Source organism: Haliotis rufescens, unplaced genomic scaffold (assembly GCF_023055435.1).
Source record: "Haliotis rufescens isolate VD_foot unplaced genomic scaffold, xgHalRufe1.0.p SCAF_17, whole genome shotgun sequence".
Classification (NCBI taxonomy): Eukaryota; Metazoa; Mollusca; class Gastropoda; order Lepetellida; family Haliotidae; genus Haliotis; species Haliotis rufescens.
In genome coordinates this window covers 2,855,616-2,878,929 of record NW_025963857.1, presented here as the reverse complement: position 1 = coordinate 2,878,929, position 23,314 = coordinate 2,855,616, and the positions used below count along the sequence as shown (strand labels likewise).

General features: G+C 41.9%; 2 protein-coding genes across 11 annotated transcripts in view; one reads left to right on the top strand and one right to left on the bottom strand.

Moving 5' to 3' along the window:
* The window catches only part of LOC124119816, a 66,107-nt gene extending 61,008 nt beyond the window's left edge, over window positions 1-5,099 (top strand). For 5 of the 8 annotated variants that reach the window (XM_048397419.1, XM_048397418.1, XM_048397416.1 and 2 more), the window contains one exon: window positions 1,545-5,099. In XM_048397419.1, the coding sequence (XP_048253376.1) occupies window positions 1,545-1,654 (110 nt within the window). In that variant the 3' untranslated portion in view covers window positions 1,655-5,099. Of the gene's footprint in view, window positions 1-618; window positions 684-1,544 lie in introns of all 8 variants that reach the window. The other 3 variants (XR_007221710.1, XR_007221709.1, XR_007221711.1) reach the window with 3 other exon arrangements.
* A 1,644-nt stretch (window positions 5,100-6,743) lies between these two features.
* LOC124146818 lies at window positions 6,744-18,958 on the bottom strand. Of its 3 annotated transcripts, none has more exons than XM_046517325.2 (5): window positions 18,742-18,958; window positions 14,113-14,907; window positions 12,435-13,152; window positions 10,129-10,810; window positions 6,744-7,021 (listed from the first exon to the last, which is right to left on the bottom strand). In XM_046517325.2, the coding sequence occupies exons 2-5, from the start codon at window positions 14,885-14,887 to the stop codon at window positions 7,004-7,006; spliced, it is 2,193 nt and encodes a 730-aa protein (XP_046373281.1). In that variant the 5' UTR covers window positions 14,888-14,907; window positions 18,742-18,958; the 3' UTR covers window positions 6,744-7,003. The 3 variants fall into 3 exon arrangements, with proteins under 3 accessions (XP_046373281.1, XP_046373452.1, XP_046373363.1); XM_046517496.2 differs by lacking the exon at window positions 18,742-18,958 and adding an exon at window positions 18,604-18,715; XM_046517407.2 differs by lacking the exon at window positions 18,742-18,958 and adding an exon at window positions 18,571-18,713.
* Between the last annotated feature and the right edge of the window lie 4,356 nt (window positions 18,959-23,314).

Here is a 23,314-nt window from a genome sequence, read left to right as displayed (position 1 = left end):
CAAACACATCGTCGGCTTTGGTGTCCCCACCAGACGATCATAACAGAATACTAATTGTAATTATGGAAAGTTGGCAGCTATGCTGCTGTTCGTTGTTTGCTGAGCACCCCATTTCTTATCCATTGATCAAAACATGCAGTGATTGGAAGAAATTAAATAAGGAACTATTTTTGAAGCAGTAAGGAAATATTCGGACATTTTGCTGTGTTATTTCTTCATTGACTCCACACTTTAGCACCATGTCATTGGCTTACAACAGTTTCCGCCCTTGAATCAGGGGCATGTTGGAAAACCGTGACACTGAATAAAGGATTCTGTGGACTTTCCATTTACTGAAGGGGCACGGGTGGCCCAGTCGTCTAAGGCGCCGCGATTCCCTGTGCAGAGTTGCGTCCTATGATTGTGGGTTCGAATCACGGTTCGCCCCGATTATGTTTCTAGGTTTGTCAGCACCATACCCGTGCTCGTGGGTTTCACCGAAATGGTAAACGTCTGAGACCTGCATCACTTCGGGCTTTCCTCCCACATTAAGCTGACACGCCGTGATATAACTGGAATAATGTTAAAAGCGGCGTTAAACCCAACTCACTCACTCACTCTTTTCATTCTGTATTACAGCAAAAAGATAATTTTTTCCTCTTGCAAAGGTGACCTGTATTGACAAAACTGATAAAGATTGTCAGGTGAGGTGAAATGGGGTTTAACGTCACGTCCAAGATTATTGCATTTATATAGCGATGTGCATACGCGTGCGTGTGCGTCCATGAGTGAGTGAGTGAGTGTGTGGCTGCTTGTACTAGTCTATACTGATGCCAATTTTCTAGTGCCAGCCCACTGAGATACCATAATAACATGCATGAATACACTATTACATATACAGGCAGATTTCTTTTTAAATATATAGATCCAGCAATATCTTTTTGAGGTTAACAGTCTTTGTTGTTGATAGTATTTTGTTCTTGATCTTGACATGTAATTGTAACTTAGGATTAGGATTTTTTTGTGTAAGCTGGGCTCGGTTTTATCTTTATAAAAAAAACATCCACCGGTGCAACCTATTATTGAAAATCTCAACCTAATATTTATGTTGACATGAACCAAGTGCATGTAAAAAAATACACATTTGTCTCACTTCTAATTTTTTCCCACACATCATCGATCTTTAAACACACTAAATACTGCTGAGCTTTTGTTATGATACTAATGGGTACATCCCTTATCCCTCTGTTACGTGTAATTTGTCATTCTTTCTTGACATTATCAAACTTTGGGTGCTTCAAGATGATATGTTTTACAGCAATATGTCATTAATTTATGCAAAATCATGACACAATCATCAGATATCTGAAATTATGTTTTTAGGCCATGCTGTACATCTATGTTTACACTTTGATAACTTGATAGGACCAGGGTGCAACCTGGTTTTGTCCGGTGCAACTGGCTTTTTATGTCAACATGCACCTGGTGCAAGTTAAATCCAGTTCCTGAGCCCTGGTATGGGAAAGAGACGTCATTGACTGGCAGTGGTGTACTTTCTGTTGCAGTTGATGAAGTATTGGACTTAACAGGAGATTCTGACACTGATGCCGGCATGGACAACCACTCCACCAGCAGCAGCGACAGCAGCGACACTGATCTGCCTTCGTTTCTGTGATAAGAAATGTCTTTGTCTGTGTCACTAGAGCGGCCATACAACACGTGGTTCCTCTGTTTCATAGAGATTTTATGATTTTAACTGATTGTTACGATGAGGTATGAGTGCAATAGTGGACTGTTGGAGATTATGTGGACCAAATACACAGCCTTAGAAATTCACGCTGGTCTGCAAGCCTGAGACTACTAAATTGTGCTGAGGACAAGTCAAGTTCCAATGATGCTCATCATCATTGACTTGCAGCATTTGAGTGCTGTAATTCTGAACCCGGGCGATCGGGTAGCCTAGTGGGTAAAGCGTTCGCTTGTCACGCCGGAGACCCGGGTTCGATTCCCGACTTTGGTACATTGTGTGAAGCCCATTTCTGGTTCCCCGCAGTGATATTGCTAGAATATTGCTAAAGGCGGCGTAAAACCATACTCACTCACTCACTCACTCACTATAATTCAGAACCAGTTCTCAAGGCATCAATTTTGCTACAAATTGGAACTGAATAAAACTGGCAGAAAATGTAAACACAGTAAACAATTTAGTCTTGCTCAAGCAGGACCAGCTCCAAAACGAATTTCTAAGGCTGATTACTACAGACGACCATGGTGTTTGATTTACTTTGTGCCCAAGGCATTTTATGATGGTTCTTGTAGAGATTTAAGGGACTCAGTAGATTCAGTACTGCATGATATCAAAATGAATAGTTAACTTTTACATTTCTCACGTTTTCAGAACAATGAGAAATATTGCATGCTTTTCAAAGCTGGGTACTTGTATCACTTTGCCATGCCTCTGCTTTTGGGGTAAACAGGTAATGCATTTTATTTACCAGAATTCTTTGTATGAGGCTTGTCATTATTATGCTATTATGTGCGGCATTCAACAACAAACAAAATATAAAGCAAAATTAAGCTCGCTCAGTATTGTTTTGATATGCGACCCCCATTGTCAATTTTTAGAGCACCCAGGGTGCTTATTACAACGAATACAGTAATGTTTTTTCGGTGTTACTGATTTTTGGGAATCATGTGGTTAAGGAATTAACCCATGGAAACTGTGTCTAAATCATCACTTGTCGATCCATAATTGGCTGTTTGGAGATTCCGAAGTACCATGGTTTAATTTGTTAAAATTATGGGGGTAATGTTTGAGATTGTTCATGGTATGAAGACTTAGAGAGACTTGAAATGTAGGCAGGGTTAGGCCTTAAAGTTTATCCATGTTTTGTTTCCATTCATGTATGTATAGTTCTTCCACACATAGTCCCTGTTATTGAAGTGATTGGTGTACATTATCTGACATTGCAATGGTGATCTTTGAATTTTGTGGTGATCAAGTTTGACAACATCTTTATAACCAATCTAACACAATGTTTTCAAATCCAATTTGTTGTTATATGGAAACTGTCGACTGTCTGACTGTTTGGCTTATTTGTAAACAATTATATGTTTACATGATGGTTTTGTTTACGAAACATTTCCCAAACTTACATGTGAGATACAAACCCTTATTACTGTCTTCCTGTAACCATGGATACTGATGGAAGAAGAACTAAGGCAACATCACTCAACGGCAGCTGTGGTTTGACATTAGGGTGTGCTGATTTACCAGCAGTCTGCGACTTTAGCCACTTGTCCGAGGCCAGAGTCAAGTCAAATTCTGTTCAGTCTAGTAAGCTCAGCAAAGATAGTCCACATAATGACACTAAATTCTACTGAAAATGATGATAAAAGGGGGTTCGGGCTGGTCGTCACAAACCCGTTTGGCACAGACTGTACCGAGTTGCAGTGTTCTGTCATCAGGTGTGAGGAGGGCATAGTCCTGAGATTATTAACCAAATATGTCTGTTTGGGGTGAAACGACACATCGGTGCATTGTATTTAGATGTGATGATCCTGTACATGATAGTATCATGTACAGGATCATCACATCTAAATACATATCATGATGATACCTTTCTTTCTGTATCGATACAAGACAATAATACACTTGCTGAAATAAATAACTTACTACTCTTTAAAGACCCTTTTTTGGTAGTCAAATATTGGAAAATGTGTTGTTAGTAGCATTTCAAGTTCACTTCTAGAAATAGCCCCTACAAACATGTGTCTACAGCCAGCTTTTCCTTTTGAATCTGCTCTGCAATATTTATTGTCAAGATTCCATGTGATTTGACCTAAATATGCAGACTTAATGCATACTACCCAAAAGAGGTACAGGACAGCAGATTCTTTCATATTACTACAGTTAATCTGTCATGCCATGACAGAATATGAAAGAATCATGTGGTCCTTATCATCTTTATATCAGTCACACAATCGACCAGGTAGGTCTGGTTCTGCCCCCTTTATATCAGTCACACAATCGCCCAGGTAGGTCTGGTTCCGCCCCCTTTATATCAGTCACACAATCGCCCAGGTAGGTCTGGTTCCGCCCCCTTTATATCAGTCACACAATCGCCCAGGTAGGTCTGGTTCCGCCCCCTTTATATCAGTCGCACAATCACCCAGGTAGGTCTGGTTCCGCCCCCTTTATATCCGTCACACAATCGCCCAGGTAGGTCTGGTTCCGCCCCCTTTATATCAGTCACACAATCAACCGTGTAGGTCTGGTTCCACCCCCTTTATATCAGTCACACAATCGACCAGGTAGGTCTGGTTCCGCCCCCTTTATATCAGTCACACAATCGCCCAGGTAGGTCTGGTTCCGCCCCCTTTAGATCAGTCACACAATCAACCGGGTAGGTCTGGTTCCGTCCCCTATATATCAGTCACACAATCAACCGGGTAGGTCTGGTTCCGCCCCCTTTATATCAGTCACACAATCGACCAGGTAGGTCTGGTTCCGCCCCTTTTATATCAGTCACACAATCGACCAGGTAGGTCTGGTTCCGCCCCCTTTATATCAGTCACACAAACGACAAGGTAGGTCTGGTTCCACCCCTTTTATATCAGTCACACAAACTACAAGGTAGGTCTGGTTCCGCCCCCTTTATATCAGTCACACAATCGACCAGGTAGGTCTGGTTCCGCCCCCTTTATATCAGTCACACAATCGACCAGGTAGGTCTGGTTCCGCCCCCTTTATATCAGTGACACAATCAATCGAGTAGGTCTGGTTCCGCCCCCTTTATATCAGTCACACAATCGACCAGGTAGGTCTGGTTCCACCCTTTTATATCAGTCACACAATCGACCAGGTAGGTCTGACCTAGTTCATCAGACTGACGCAACATGACTGTGATACTCCTTTCTGCCTTCTCGTTTCCCACATTCACCATGATGGTATCCACTGAAGGAAAGTGCTTCTATCTATTCAGCTATAATTTTTTATGCTCAGTTTGTATTTTGTTTGTACATTGTTACTCGCTAGTTGCTGTTTTATATGAATGGTCTTCCATTGCTCACAGAATCAAACATGAATCATATATGATAAATGACTGAATCAAGGAGAATGTCTTTGTTTTGTTTAAACCAGCAGGATTAGACCCATGCTTGATCACAAACTGATCCGAGATGTTGCTGTTGTACATCTTCCCGAGGCAATTGAGTTAACTGACTGTAAAAGTAAAGTTTTCACCCTTGCTGAACTGGGCCGGAATTTCTGGGTTTGATCGTAGCGCCACCATTGGCAGTTACGAGTGATGTCCCTTCTATGCCGCTCCTACTGAAGAGTCAGAATCCTCCTCTGATATCACTTGCATTTTCTTCAAGCAAAATGCCAGGGCCCAGTGATTTGTTGTTTAACGCCGCACTCAGCAATATTCCAGCTATATGACGGCAGTCTGTAAATAATCGAGTCTGGACAAGACAATCCAGTGATTGACATCATGACCTTTCGATCCATGCAATTGGGATACGATGACATGCATCAACCAAGTCAGCGAGTTAGCACCTGATCCCGTTAGTCGCCTCTTCCAACAAGCATAGTCGCTAGTACCCAGTGAAGATGATCTGATCAATAATCAAAATCTATATTGTAACAAAATGGGTCTTACTTTGCGAAGTACATCAAATCACGTGAGCATCTTGATTAAAAACATGAAAAGATTTTGAAAATATCGGTTGACACTAAGTTGACCGTACACATGCTTTGCAAATCCTGCAATCGACCGAAATTGGCACGGCAGTTTACGAAACGGATGTTGATTTTCATTATGCGAATTTGATTTGACTATGCATAGACTCATAAGTCCAGCCAAAATATAACTCGATAATTCCAGCCAAATTTAGCAAGGATGGAAGCTGGACTTTGATAGTGAGTTAACTCCCTTACCTCGGAAAGATGCTGTTGTATGACTATGATAAAGTGTAGGAGTCATGAATGACAGGTTTTAGGTGCCTTCATGTTGCCGTTGACTCCTCTGAGGTCAAGTGGATAGAGCGTCTGCCTGGAGACTGGAAGATGTGTTTTCGATCCTTGGCCGCTTCACACCAGACGTTAAAAGATGGTACTTCTCGTTGCCCGGCCTGGCACTCTGCATACTGCTTGACTTTGCAATGTTGGAAAGGGGTATCCATTGCGGCATGGTGTTTCCGTGGGCTAGCTTTATAAATCTGGCATTTGTTCACACTAGTACAACACAGACACACACATCTTACCACTAATGACGGTTTTACGGTGCTAGCACCCTGACATACCATGCCACAGTTTAGCATGTATCTCCCAACAACATCTTCCATCTTTTAACGTCTATAGGTATGATTTGGGGGATTGACCCAACAACCTTCAAATCTGGGCAGACACTTTAACCACTAGAGACCTGGGAAGGTCCAGGTAGAAAATAGGTCCTCAGCAACCCATGCTTGCCATAAGAGGCAACTAACAGGATGGGGTTGTCAGGCTTGCTGACTTGGTTGATGCATGTCATCGTATCCCAATTGCGTGGATCGATGTTCATGATGTCAATCACTGGATTGTATGGTACAGATTCATTTTACAGACTGCCGTCATACAGCTGGAATACGTCTGAATACTGTGTTAAACAAACAAACAAACAACCTTTCCACTCGACCACTGAGGCAATCTGCCATTAACGAAAAGAGTTCTGCAGAGCTGACTCCAGGGGTTTGTGCGGCAAAGATACACAACACAGCAGTAGAGAAACGTATTTGTTTTATTTTAAAAATTCCAAGTAAAACAATGGATAAAGATTTTAACTCGTAAAGATATCACACAGTAAAAAAATTGCACTTGTTCATTAATTTATACACAACCAAACAAGCCATAACCACGCTAGTCAAGTCTCTACTCTCATACTGAATAAAACCATTTAGGCCGGAATGAAAACGGGGAAAAAGATGAATCGATAAAACGCAATTGCACTGCCAAATTTCTGTTAGAAACTCCACAACATTGTTAGCTAGTTAAACTCATCTGAAAAAAAGAACAAATAAATAGATAATTAACAAATATGAACATTGTTATATACACAGTAAGTCATATAAATAGAAAGAAAAGAAACATTATTTGTCAAGTTAGTAAAATGAAATTGTGTTATGGTCATGCTGAAATGTTTCATTTGGAGTGCATGAAATTGGTAATGTCAATGAATGTATTAGAAAACAAGTGAAAATATTATGTATTAGAGCAATACTGTTAGGATATAATATTTAAACTTACAGGAATATATTTTATCTTATATTAAATGGAACTGTCAATATTTCATTGGAGGAAATTAACTTTAAGCACAAAAATTATGTAAGCCATAGCTTTATGTTCTTGAATATTCAATATCACTCTCAAGGAACACCGCACAAATTGGAGTCAAACTGGGAATGGGGAGGTGATGTCAAGGCAACTGTGTACACTGAAATCACACAGACGGACAGACACACACACACACACACACAGACACACACAGGGTGGGGTGGAGGTGCAAGGGGATGGGGCAATGGAGGGTGAGGGGTAGCCAGATTAATGACCTGAGCAAGTCGCAATGCCTTTTCAATAACATATGGCTTTGATCTGTTTAAAAGTGACGTTTAAGCACATCCTTACGTATTAAACACTTGATAACATTTAATGAATTTAAAGTGTTCGTTATTACGTGCCACATACAACTATGTGTGGGTAACAGACACACTTTCTTTGCCTTCATCTGATGAGTGATCACTGTCCATGATGGGAATCTTAATACACCAGTACCTTTGTGAGCGAGTATAGTTTTACGCCACTTTTAGCAATATTCCAGCAACGGCAGGGACACCAGAAATAGGCTTCACACATAGTACCCATGTCGGGAATCGAACCCGGGTCATCGGCGTGATGAGCGAAGCTTTAACCACTAAGCTACCCAACCAGCCCAGTACCTCTGTGTGTCCAATATGTTGTCCTTAGACCTGACAGTGGAAGGTTGGGCAAAGCTCTTGGGAACAGAAGGGTATATATGTATTGTATGCTAAATGTACAAATCTAAAAATGACATGAGCTCACTTGACTTTCAGTTATCTTAATTCACAACCTTACCCTAGATCCAGCTCTTAAAACAGGAATTACAGTACGTCACACCATTACAGATTTTGAATTGATAACTGAATTCTTTTTTGGCAGCTGTGCTCACACCCAAAACACCAGTGTGCAGGAACCTGTACACTCCACCTCAACCCCACAAACTGCCACTGGACAACAGAGAATAACACTGGATATTGCAGACAACCACATGAAGGGATTCTTGTTTTCTTACCAGATATATATACAATGTTAACTACGTTAACAGATCGTTATTATAACAGAAACAAACGTATGTTTTCCATGTAAATCTAAAATGATATTATTTGTTATTAATTGTCCGGTGAATTAATTAATTTAAATTGAAACAATTCATAATTCATCATATTATGAATACGTAAACTTGTAATGTGTGTGAAAAGTCGTACTAAAATACGCTATTTGAAGGGGGCGTGGCCTAAATGCAAATGTCCGATTGGGATTTTAAATTTTCCGGACCCCTGATATACATATATACTACTCAAAAGAAGTTTAAGAACACATGACATGACAGATTAACAATAGTCATGAAAAAATCAGGTGATCATTTCTTCTTTTGAGTAGTATACATTTAGTGTAAAATGTGCAAAGTAGCTTCATTTGGATGTGCTGCAGAAGACATTGAGGTAAGACAACAATACCATGGGAGACCGTGCTAGAAACTTAGCGTGTCTGGGGTTCTTGAGGTTTGTTTCTACAGTGTTTGAATCTTGGGGGCCTTAAATCTTTAAATATTATGAAAAGAACACCTACACCTTCAAGCTTAGTTTCGAGCACTTGGAAAAGCATTCAGAGCTTGTTGGACAAAGCATTAAAGACAATATGTAGATCAGAAAAAATATACAAATGACATAGTTGTTACAAAGATCACTGTGGAAAATATTCTTGAATTTGAGGCAAAAAACAGCCAAGATATGTTTTTAATTTCAGCTTTAAAATGATGTCCAAAACAAATTCTCTGAAAGCTCACAGCAAACATAAAGGTCGTTTCATCTGGACCATGTCCTAGAGAACATTCACATTTCACAATGCCAGACTCAGACATTTTCAGCAATTGTTTATTGCTTGTAAGAGGCACTTAGGCCCAGTGGTCTGAGGTGTGCAAATTGCTGTCCCTTTTGTGTGCCAGGATCTGCTGATCACGGGTTTAAAATTCCAGATCCTGGATCTACGCATCATACTCATGCTCAGCGTCTACAGCCTTTGTCACTTTCAGCTTTCCTCCCACATCGATCTGACATCAAGCTCAGATGCTGTGATACAACAAATACTGTAAAAAACAGCATTGAAACTCAACTCTCTCCCTCACTGCATAACAACGAGAGGTAGCATGACATTATACTCGACCATACAACTTACCTATTGCATGGCTCAACATGTTAACATGACAGTATGCGACACATGGACCAACAGTACTTGACACAGGGATCTCCAGAAGCAACACTTACAACCAGAGGTTGATCAGGACCACATTATAGGATGTTGACAAACATAGACACAGAGCACGTTGTTGACAAACACGGAAACACTTAGGTTGTTGACAAACAAAGAAGCACAACAGGTCGTGAAGGACAGAACCCGATGGCAGATTTTTGACAAACACAACGGCAGGTGGTTGAAGGACACAGATTCCTACGGCAGGTTGGCATCAGACACACAAGATCCTACGGTAGGTTGGCATGAGACACACAAGATCCTACGGCAGGTTGGATCAGACACACAAGATCCTAAGGTAGGTTGGCATGAGACACACAAGATCCTATGGCAGGTTGGATTGGACACACAAGATCCTATGGCAGGTTGGATCAGCCACACAAGATCCTACGGTAGGTTGGCATGAGACACACAAGATCCTACGGCAGGTTGGATCAGACACACAAGATCCTACAGCATGTTGGATCAGGCACACAAGATCCTATGGCAGGTTGGATCGACACACAAGAGCCTATGGCAGGTTGGATCAGCCACACAAGATCCTATTGCAGCTTGTTCACCTGTGAGTGGTCCGTCTGACAGATAATCTTATGGCCTTGCTTCCAAGCCTTCTTCTGACATGCCACAGAGCAATACCAGGCACGATGACACTTTCCACAAGACGGGAACTTCTTACCCTCTTCAACCTTCACCCGACATGTTGTACACGATGTTGCGTCGTCGCCTTCATACTGGCATCGCAGACAGTGACACCAAAAGTTGAAGGACTTGTACAGCCATGCTCGCCGCAGCCTCCGTGGCATGGAGGTGTCGATGTAGGTCGTGAGGACCTCCTCTCCTTTCTTCACATCTCGCTTAGCGATCACAGCAACTCCAGGTTTGTCATCTGCACAGCGGCCGTCCCGGACCTCCACGTTGTTGTAGCAGGAATGGTTCAGACAAGCATGGAGGGCAAACATTCCAGTGAAGGCTGACGGTTTAGGATTTTTCTGTAAGTATTTGAGCATCTTCAAACCGCGTGGGTCGCCCTTGTTTGCCACGTTTGTTAGGAAGTGCTGGTAGGGTGTTATGTAGGAGGTGAAGATCTGAAGGTTACACGTTGCCTGATAGTAGCGGCCGTTGAATTCCGCTTCCGTGATTTCATAGCTGATGCCATCGCCACAGTTCTGGAAGATTTCCTGAAACACTTTGATCATTTCTGGCATCTTGTCTGTGGCCTTTGTACACCCGAATGCTATAAACCTGTCACAGAGCAAAACGAAAAAAAATGAACAAACATCTATTACAGGTAAAATGGATAGAATTATCTTTAAACTGCCCTGATGTTATCAGAAATAAGCGGACCACTGTAACTTGATAATGCCCCCATATTTGCTTGATAAAAGGCCATCATCATGCACGTTGTTAGGTGACGTCATAGGATAGGGATGGGTGACGTCACGCTCAATAGTGACATCCTCTGGTTTGTCTTATGACGTTTCCATATTTGTAAAAGTGGGTCAGTGACATTTGTGTTGATTGCAGCAAATGTTTCAAAACCGATATTGTTATTTCTTTTTATTCTTATAACAAATTCTATCCATTTTAGCTATAATAATGGTAACGCTATTTATCAGGGCAATATTATTTGCAGAAGCCCTCGAATTTTTCAACTGCCCTCCTTCGATGCGCAGTTAGTGGAAGACCTTGGGCTTCTGCAAATGATAATGCCCTGAAAAATAGCGATACCCTTATACTAACACATGGATAAATTTGGGACTTGGTGGTGTGTGTTTTAGAATTTTGTGGTCAGTTTGCAAATTATCAAAGAAGCATCAGCGTGATTCGGGGATAACTCTGGACCAAAATATTACTGTAAATTTAATAAAAATAGATTCAAAAACATATCTGTGCATCACTACCAAGTTGTTACAAACTTTTAACTTCAAGCAGACATGATACTTGCATACAGCACATTCACTGTACCTTGTAGGCAGTGGGTAAGCCAAGTGTTTAAAGGAGTTGCTTGTTACCATGGTTACAACAAACACCTGGCCTTGATTTCCACATGGGTGCAACCTGTGAAGACCAGTTGTGTCCACGCCATTACATTGCAGGTGTGTTGCTTAAAACGACATCAACCCTTTTCCCTATCTCACAATAGCCTGAAAATCATGTGAACAAAACAAGTGTGTTCTTTTAATGAAACAGTTTCACTCTCAATCAAACCCCCTGATGAGGATTCCAGGAAAGTATCAGTCCCCAGAAACACATCCTTGATGTAAGAGTGAGTGAGTTGGGTTAAACACCACTTTCACAAACCTAGAAACATAATCAGGGGCTTGATGAGGGACCTCACATTTATTGCAAAATGCAAACATTTTATTATTAAATGTCCCTTCTTTCATGTCTCTCCCCCAATGTACATGTATTATTATTTATGCCCCCCCCCCTCCATCCCTAGAGATTGTCATAGTTTTCGGGGCCCCCTGAAGAACTGGTCTTCAGCAACCCATGCTTGTCATAAGAGGCGACTAGCGGGATCAGGTGGTCAGGCTCGCTGACTTGGTTGATGTATGTCACCATATCCCAATTTCGTGGATCGAAGCTCATGATATCAATCACCGGATTGTCTGGTCCAGACTTGATTATTTACAGACCGCCATCATAATGCTGGAATATTGCTGAGTGCGGCGTTACACAACAAGCAAACATATTTTTGCACTCTGACACGGCGTGTTATGTATGCGGCCTGGCCAATGCTGTACCCATTGGCTTGTCTGGTCCAGACTTGATGTTTTTAGGCCGCCTTCATACACCTGGAATATTGCTGACAGCAGCATAATACAACAAGCACTCATTCACTCTTCATCAAAACCTTTGGTACCTCCTAAATGGGGCTTTTGCCTTTGCCCAATGTTCCGCTGTTGGTTGCGTTAGACCTTCCGATCTCATCATGGTCTTGGCATCCTGCACAATGGTTCCCCAGATCCTGGCAAGGACCAGAGGACTATACGACCCCACCCATACATCGTCCGTCCTTCCATCTGCTAGGACCTCAACACCCTTACTGGCTGCCAGGTCGTATATCCGCTTGGCGGCAGTGTTCCTCCCGGGGCATATCACCTCGTGGTACTTGGCCCAGGCCACATCGTGACACTTGACACTACAGTACTTCACCCTCTCACATGTCTTACACAGCACAGGAGTCGTATCTGGCCACAGCTCCTTCACAAGATCTTTCATTGAGTCATCGAACAAGTCCAGAGCTTCTCCAAAATAGTCTTCCGGAGACAGGAGCGACATGGCACAATGATGACAACCAGGGACAAGATTGTTGTTGAGACTTTCAGCCATGACGACTGGCTTGTCTGTCAAGCATTCCGCCCCTTCTTCGATGTTCTCAGTGGCAAATATAGATCGTCCAAATTGACCAAAGTCGACCTTCACTGGAACGTTCTGTGTGAGGGGCCCATACAGTCTCTCCGTGCGCACTTTCTGGAATAAGATGGCAGACTCTTCATCCTTGTTGTCACTAATCTTGGTTGCCTTCCGAAACCAGAACTCCGAAGACACTGGCAGCCCCATCTGGAGTAAGATTTGGCCTGGAAAAGGTCAAATGTTTCATATAAAGTAACATATTACAGCTCAATCAGATAGGTACCATCGTGTAGCAGGTATAGGCCTATAGAGCCTGTATATCTGATTCATTTATCAATTTGGAATAACTTATTTGATATTTGTTTCTATGTATAAAAACATTACAGGGAGATCATATCCAGTTCCCCATATTTCTGGCAAGAAACCCATGTAGTAGTCAGATGCAAACTGAAAACCTTGTACCCAAGTTTTGGATAAAGGATGTGATAGAAAACAACAACATCCTCTGCCATGATGGCAACAGTGAGTGAGTGAGTGAGTGAGTATGGTTTTACGCCGCTTTTAGCAATATTTCAGCAATATCACGGCGGGGGTCACCAGAAATGGGCTTCACACATTATACCCATGTCGGGAATCGAACCCGGGTCTTCGGCGTGACAAGCGAACGCTTTAACCACTAGGCTACCCGACCACCCTGATGGCAACAGTCATTTTGCCAATATCTGTAGTCACTGCATTTCAGTCTCTTTACAGTGAAATGGTATCATGTGATGTATGGAGCGAACGCTTTAACCACTAGGCTACCCGACAGCCCTGATGGCAACAGTCATTTTGCCAATATCTGTAGTCACTGCATTTCAGTCTCTTTACAGTGAAATGGTATCGTGTGATGTAACAAAGTTTGAAAATTGGTGACAAACAAACGCTCTCTTGATGATAAATGATAAACATTTTGCATTAACAAAAATCTGTTGTAAGCTTACCCCCAGGGTTTGATGTACTCTCCGTATGACCATACCCTCAGCCACACAGAGGGTATACCAAACCATACTCCCCTTACAATAAACATAGAACTTCTATTCAATTTTACATTATCAACAACTAGGCGTTTGTCATCAATCCAATCATTAACAAGCCTGGGTGCCTTGGGATTTATTTTTCCTTGCTGAAATATAAGGACCTACCTCCCTGTTTCCAGACCTCAACAGACCGACTTGGTGGTGGGATCGCGAAGAGATCTCGAAGGGAGTCTTCTCGCTGGGACCTGTCCAGGAGAACCTCTGCCCTCAGCTGCCGATATAGCACATTGTAGGGGTCAATAGCCACAGACCTGTAACACTCCTGAAGAGCATCACCCGTATTGCCTCCTGCCCGGTACCGTATCGCCATAGCAGCATGCTTGGCTGCGTCCTCCGGCTTGGTGTTTGGTACCGGCGGTGCGATCTCCTGGTTATTGGAAATCTTGTGCTTCTTGTTTAGGATCTCCTGTTCCATCTGATAGAGCTCCTTATCTCCGGGGTAGGGATCCTGGGTACAGAACTTCACTGCACTGTAGGTAGGCTCCTCCACTACCTCCTTCTCATGTTCCGCCATGATGGCGCCTTGAAGTTTCTTCAGATCCTCAGTCACTACCGGGTGCTTAGGATCCACCTTCAAGGCATCTTTGTAGTATCTGAATGCTTTCTCAAAAGACTTGGTCCTCGTTGCAGCCCTTCCACAACAAATACAGGCATCAATATGGGTAGCATCAATGTTGTGGGCAGCTTTGGCATCATTAAAAGCCAGGTTGAATTCTTTGAGACCGTAGTAGCATCGGGACCGTCTGAGCAGCAGTTCAATGTCCTCCTGGTTCTTCTCAAGGAGTGTGGTGTATTTCTCCAGTGCATCTGGAAACTGGTTCTCTTTGTAAAGTCGGTCGGCTTCTTGAAGGGCAGCGGACGTATCTGCTGGGTCTGTCATTGTGCTTGATGTAAACTTACCTGAAGACACAAGAAGTGGATAACATTTGTTCACTGAGAATCATCGATGACAAAGCTTTTTATAAGACTATTGGCTTGAATAAATGTAAATATGCACTGTATATATTATTTACAGTCTATGCAAGACACTAGCAAACATTATGCCCTGTGTATGGAGCCTTGCACAATATGCTATTCATTTCCTGTGAGGCTCAACATATTGTAATGCTAGAAGCTTTGACAACGTATACAGCATAACCCTAGATGATTTATGTGATCCAGTGGATTGAGTGCCTGCATGGAGAGATTAAGGTTGGTGGTTCGATGCCTGGCTGCGTCATACCCAAGGCGTTTGGACTGACATTTACCCTATAACTGTGCTCACAACCTGTGATCAAGTTTTCCATGTCTAAAGAATATTTTATTCTCTACAAGGCAAATGAATCATTTACAAGTTATATAAAGTACGTTTAGACCAGTTTCTGAAATAAAGGGTAGAACATGTGGAACAACATGACCCTCACGCAATAATATCCCCCAATACCTTGCAAGTCTACAAATAGCCTGGCTAAAACTAAAGAGATTTCCTGGTTACTCTCTGTTATATTTTAAATGATAATTTAACCAAATAATTCCTAAAATCCTATTGTTTCAAAGACCCATTTAAAAAAAATAACATTTATGCATCCCAATTCAAAACAACTGGGCTCTCACAATAGTTCATCGTTTATGAATCATGTCTTACAACAACATATATGGCCTCTCCTACAGACAGACAAGCAAATACACCCGAAACCCCATGCAAGTCTACATCACTTAAGCAAGTCTAGATTTCCTCAGTTTCAGGTTTAAAAATGAAATTTTCTGGTCTAGTTTCTGTTATATATCAAAAGACAATTTAACCAAAAATAATGTTAAAATATTTTCATTTTTGCAAATTAATTTAATAACCAATAGACAGCTTCTACAATCTTGTCTACAACGATAGATGGCTATAATGTATCAAGTAAAAGCTATGCTAAGACTGGCATTGGTGGTGTTTCCAGTCACTGTAGAGGAGCCTGCAAATGTCAGCTCTAGGGGAGATGTAAGTCTAGATAGGATGAGTGAAGCTGGTAGGGGGTGGAGAGGGTGGGGTGAAGGAAGGAGATGGCTGACATTTAATAACTGCCCAGATGCTGTCTCTCAAACTATGTGCTGCATTTGTCTTCACAGATCTTCAATTCAGGGGACCTGTTAGGGTTGGACAAGATTGTGTATTCTTCATTTGGACAAGATTGTGTATTCTTTATTTGGACAAGATTTTGTATTCTTTATTTGGACAAGATTTGTTTTCTTTATTTGGACAAGATTGTCTATTCTTTATTCGGACAAGATTGTGTATTCTTCATTTGGACAAAATTGTGTATTCTTCATTGGGACAAGATTTTGTATTCTTCATTGGGACAAGATTGTGTATTCTTCATTGGGACAAAATTGTGTATTCTTCATTGGGACAAGATTGTGTATTCTTTATGGAAGTTTATCAACTAAGAGGGCGTAAGTTGATTGTAACATGGCTGAATCTTTATATTTGTTCAACTTTGAATTATTTAAAAAAATAAAAAAGCACCCAAATGTCCACTTTAATCTTCACAGACACAGTGTCACTTTGAGTTGTAAGCTTCAAACAATCCACAGCATGTTTAATAAGAGCATTATCACAGTTACTTTTGCCCTTGAGTATATATAATATATATAGTATATATCACCAATTAAACACTATGTGAGTGCTCTTACAATACAATAATTCCTTGAGGCACTTTTCATAACTATATCTCCAGAGTGAACACATTTCTGGTGTTCCCCACAGTCATGGCTAAAAGTGGCATAAAACCATACTCACTCAAAACAATATCTCAGTCCTACATGTTTCTAGGTCAGTGTCACAATGTGCCCCTGTGGTGTCCTCCATGTGAATCAGAGCAGCTAGGTAGAAGCAGTCGTTGGTTTGCATTTGGTTGTTTAATAGATTTTATTAAGGACAAATTCTGTCCAATTTAGCTATAATATCAGTAATGCTATTTTAAGGACATGTGTTAGACATGTACTGATGCTAGCTTTTGAACTAACTTTGTCCAACCTGTAAATGTAATACTTTTAAATGAAGAATTCTTATGAACACTAACATACAATCTGAAAACATGAATGTTTAAGAAAGTATATAACTCTCATCCACCCAAAATGGGCCTCTCCCAGAACACTATCCTGATTCTACTGGCATATCCCTGCAAGACAAGTAAATATTTGGACAAGTGAAAAAATTTCAGGAAATCCTGGCCTGATGGATTGCAGCGATAGCCCTGAAAATACTTCAGTGTGTGTCATGACCAGCCTACATGAAATATTAGTAAATGTGGGGCCACTACAATAAACATTGGTTATCTGTACTTACAACCTGTGAGCCAACATGATTGGGAAATCATGAGAATATTCTCTCCACCTCTAACACCTCCCTCTCTCTCTCTCTCTCTCTCTCTCTCTCTCTCTCTCTCTCTCAGCTTTGATTTCTATCTGAGTGACTGTCTGTGGGTAGCCTAGTGGTTAAAGCATTGGCTAGTCACACCGAAGTCTAAGGTTGGATTCCCCACATGGGTACAATGTGTGAAGCCCATTTCTGGTGTCCCCGCCCTGATATTGCTTGAATATTGCTAAAGGGGGCATAAAATCATCACTCACTCACTCACTCTTTCTGTCAGCTCCCTCTCTCTCTCTTTATCCCCTGTGTCTCTCCCTATCTGTCTACCCCCAGCTCTCTCTGTCTCTCTCCCTCTCTCTATCCCTCTCCTCTATCTCTATCCTCTCTATCCCTCTCCTCTCTCTCTCTTTATCCCCTCTCTCTCCCTCTCTCTCCCTATCTCTCTACCCCCAGCTCTCTCTGTCTCTCTATCCCCTCTCTTTCTCTCTCTCTCTCAGCCTCCCTCCCTCTCTCAACCCTAACAGCACCTGCTCAAAGCTAGAAAACGAACACTATCTGACTAGTGACATTTATCTCCTTCGTGAAGACACAGAAGCAAATTGAAACAATCCTACAGATAATACATGTCTACACCACAGTCTTAATCACGTGCTATCAGGCGGATGAAAGCTCACCCACCCCATACATCAACTGTGGTGACCCAGACAGCGAGATACCAAACCGTTTGTACAGTGGCTGGAGCAGGGTTTACCACAACACTATCTTCAGCCTGCCCTGTCGCAACATGTGCAACTTCCAAGCCGAACTCTATGGAACACGTGTTCATCACGGTATGGTATATATAACACGTATAACTACACAGCGTACAAACATTTACTATCAAACACAAGCTATGTTTTAACTTCGCGCGTTGAACATCAAACTATGGGGCTCTATTCACTTGATGACGTCGTTAAACATAGAACGTTATCTGTTTATAAACTATGTACTGTTAGCAAATACTAAACACAACACCATTCTGCTGTTTTCAAAACAGCAATTCCTGGAATGAAAATATGTATTAGATACCGATCATTATGATTCATTGAAGTTGGTTACAATATGGTTACGAAGACGACTAAAAGCAGACGACATCTTATCATCGGTCGCTATATATTAGTGTAGCCGATTGCACGTCTGTTACCTAATCTGTATTTGAATGACTTATGTTCGTCAATAAAACCAACCTTATTTACGCTCCACTACACAGCATAACTCACTTTTGACACCGACCTCGATGTTGCATGTTCTGAGGTAGATGCTGTACTATGAATAGTGTCAGACTACACCCCTCGTCTCCCTACATCGGCCACAGCCTGCACATGTGCACGCATACCGGGCCGAAAAAAAACACCCACCTTTCAATGTGCCCTTGGTCTCGGTGAGGGGACGGGAAGTGCTCTGGGGTGTGGGTTGTCGTTGACGGTAGACGTGATCAGTGGTGGCGTCACATCACGGGCGCGGTCTCGCTGTCGACTGACTAACGCCGCATCTTCCCATATCGCTTCTGGTGGAGCCCGCTGCATGGTGCAGATGGGTCGGGTTACGCTGCCCCATGTGAAGCTCCCCCCACAGACGCGGGGGGAGGGGGGGCTGTCTGTCATGACTGGCACCGCACACAGATGGCTGGGAATATGCAGGGGGTAGAACAAGGATGTATAACATGGACTCATCAACCTGTTCAAGCAGGAGTTGGCAATAAATGTTCGAATGAGATATTAGCATAATGAAAATATCATGCGGGAATTGTTAGAGGGTTTGAACATTATTTCACCGGCATTTAATAAACAAAATGATAACAGAAGACGACGAAATATATTTCACGAAACGCTCACTCGGGACAGCTACAAGCATCGCAATTCTACTTTGACACACACACACAATAACATCATATATATTATTATGACATGATTTTTGTTTTTTGTTTGTTGTTTAACGCCGCACTCATCAATATTCCAGCTAAACGACGGCGGAATGTAAATAATCTGAACCAGACAATCCAGTGATTGACATCGTGAGCATCGAGCATCTCAATTGGGATACGTTGACATGGATCAACCAAGTCAGCGAGCCTGACCACCCTCTCCCGTTAGTCGCCTCTTACGACAAGCATAGTCGCCTTTTACAGCAAGCATTGGTTGCTGATGACCTATTCTACCCCGGATCTTCACGGGTCTCATGAAACGAAATGACATAACCTTTGCAATACATGTAATATTGAACTAAAAAGAAATAATATACATATTTCTCAGAGTAGAATATTTCGTGTTTACAAATACTGTCTCGTACGTTAAAAACACGTTATCTGGTAATTACAAGATTATTTCAGTTTGTCTTTTTTTGAGATTACGTGAATCGTAGTACCACACAATGCAGAGTGTGTCAGCCTTTTCACCCATGTGCTGATGTGAGTTCTTGTGATTTCATTGAAATTTGCGAAATCCGGCATGTGATTAAAATATAGTCAAAGCTAATGTTGTTGTTTTTCTAGGTTGATCTTTAACCTTTTAAATGCATGTTTGTTTGGCATAGTGTCGGATTCAATGAGATAGGACACACACACACACACACACACACACACACACACACACACACACCACCCCTATTGGTTCAGATTCCTTCCTTCAATCTGACCTTGGGATCCCTGCCTGTCCGGTTGGTCATCATGACATGTGATAGGAGGTTATTGCCTTTACAAAGATAACATGAAGGAGATCGATTCCTCAAATGATTACAACATGTGGAAGTAATTGTTACCAGACTGTATTATTAGCAAGATCATAGCCCCCGGGGTCGTGGTCCCAGATTCAACTCGGCCCCAGGTGACCTCTGTTTGTGGTATGAGCTACTTTAGTGGGTCGGGTGTCACACAAACAAGAACGTGGACCTCGACTTTTCATGAACAGCTCGCTCCTTCATCAACACACCATGAAGTGATGCTCGCCACATACTGACTGTACACAGTGTAAGTGTTCACTCAGTGTGGCAGTGTTACACGCCGGGCTTGTATACATAGGTAATTGATTGTAAAAGGTAAAAATCAATTCAAGAGTGGCTTTAGGAGCGAAGTATATTATTGAATCACATTGATTATTCGTTAGGTTAGCGCACAGGCGTTTGCAAACGAGAGCAGTGGAGAGGGTTACGAAATCGCGTGACACGTTCAGGAGGACGGTTGTTATAGTATCCTTTATGGATGATACGATATACGATCTCGATGGTATAAGGTCGTGATACGATGCACAATGGCAAGAAACTGACATTCTCTACGAACAATACATTGAATAAAATCAGACTTTTTCTAATATTATTTTTTTAGCATCATTATTACATCCATCATGATTCCACGTTTACACAACCCTGTACAGTACCACGTGGACGGGCGTATCAGATGGTGTTTACATGTTGTTACAACACTGTACAGTACCACGTGGACGGGCGTATCAGATGGTGTTTCCATGTTGTTACAACCCTGTACAATACCACGTGGGCGGGCGTATCAGGGGGTGTTTCCATGTTGTTACAACCCTGTACAGTACCACGTGGACGGGCGTATCAGGGGGTGTTTCCATGTTGTTACAACACTGTACAATACCACGTGGATGGACGTATCAGGAGATGATGTTTCCATGTTGTTACAACTCTGTACAATACCACGTGGATGGACGTATCAGGAGATGATGTTTCCATGTTGTTACAACTCTGTACAGTACCACGTGGACGGGCGTATCAGATGGTGTTTACATGTTGTTACAACCCTGTACAGTACCACGTGGACGGGCGTATCAGGAGACGGTGTTTCCATGTTGTTACAACTCTGTACAGTACCACGTGGACGGGCGTATCAGGAGATGATGTTTCCATGTTGTTACAACTCTGTACAATACCACGTGGACGGGCGTATCAGGAGATGATGTTTCCATGTTGTTACAACCCTGTACAGTACCACGTGGACGGGCGTATCAGGAGATGATGTTTCCATGTTGTTACAACTCTGTACAATACCACGTGGACGGGCGTATCAGGAGATGATGTTTCCATGTTGTTACAACCCTGTACAGTACCACGTGGACGGGCGTATCAGGAGATGATGTTTCCATGTTGTTACAACTCTGTACAGTACCACGTGGATGGACGTATCAGGAGATGATGTTTCCATGTTGTTACAACTCTGTACAGTACCACGTGGATGGACGTATCAGGAGATGATGTTTCCATGTTGTTCCAACTCTGTACAGTACCACGTGGATGGACGTATCAGAGGGTGTTATTTCCATGGTGTTACAACCCTGTACAGTCCCACGTGGACGGGCGTATCAGGGGATGGTGTTTCCAATAATGCTGTTTATTAATTGACTTTAAGAACAATTTTTAATTTTGATGTTATGGGTTACTTGATATACTTCAGTAATTTTAAACGCAGTAACACATCTGTTTGGATTATAAAAAAGGACAGCCATTTAAAATTACTTTACATCTGTACATATTCAATTTAACTGACAACAACAAACACTAGTAATTCATAACTTTATAACTTCAGAGTTATTGAAACTACTCGGAGGAATACCACTGAAAGATACACAACCCCAATGTAAGATACTGCATTCAATTACTTCGTGTAATGTATACCTCAATAATGAGTGAGTTTGGCTTAACGCCGCTTTTAACAGTATTCCAGTTATATCGCAGCGTGTCAGCTTAATGTGGGAGGAAAGCCCGAAGTGATGCAGGTCTCGGACGTTTACCACTTCGGTGAAACCCACGAGCACGGGTATGGTGCTGACTAACCTAGAAACATAATCGGGGCGAACCTGGATTCGAACCCACAATCATAGGTTTCTGGGGTGCCCAAGTGACGTAACTCTGCACAGCGAATGGCGGCGCCTTTAGACAACTGGGCCACCCGTGCTCCCGATACTTCAATAAGATACAAGACAGTGAAGTGTGTGATTTTTGTGGAAGTGTGACAGATATTCCATTGGAATAAAAATGTTTATTTATCCAAAAGAAAAACCTTTGCTTTTCAAACAAACCATCCGTATAAGTAACTTAATAGTTGTCTTTTGATATACTATATTACTATAAGAGACGCTGCCGGGGATCGGACCACTGACCTTCCGCTCTCCGGGCAGACGCTCTATGCTCTCGACCGTGGAGGCGGTCCTCTTGAAGATAGAGAACCAGAATATAATTCTGGATTGTCCATGGTCATGGTGAAAGAGAAGCTCAACACTTGTCCTTCAGGTTCATGGATGTGACTAGAGGCCACCCAAAACAATTATTTTTGTAAGCTTGTCGCGTAAACTTAAACTCTTGTAGACTAACATCTAGTCTCTGAAATGAACATATCGTACAGAAAAAAACAGTTGTTCAATTATCTTAATAAAAATATAATAAAAGGGAGCCCAGAGAATCTCTTCATTTTCAGATACTGCAGTTATCTAGACTTGCCAAACATTATAGACTTGCATGGGCTGTATTTGATATATATTTGTATCAGGGTCTGTAAGACAGACTAAAACTCTGTCTAACACAAACTGAAAAAAGCACCTCAACATGCACTCTCATATCAATAGAGATTATTACCTAGTGTGTTCCGAGTGATATTGTCAACGTGGAAACACACGAGGTTACTTGTTGTTATCCTGCCTGGCGCTCGGCTTTAAGGGGCTAAAACAAGGACTGGACGGCTAGGAGTCAAGTCAGTCTACTGCGTCTGGGTGGGGTATTCATGTTAAACTGCGTCATGGTATAACAGTGGGCTAGCACTATAAATAATAGATGAAGATATACAGACAGATTAAGGATATACACGTAATAAATAAAGATGTACACGTAATAGATGAAGAATAAATAAAGATATACACGTAATAGATGAAGAATAGATGAAGGATGTACACGTATTAGATGCATTCGTCTGACAAAGAAACG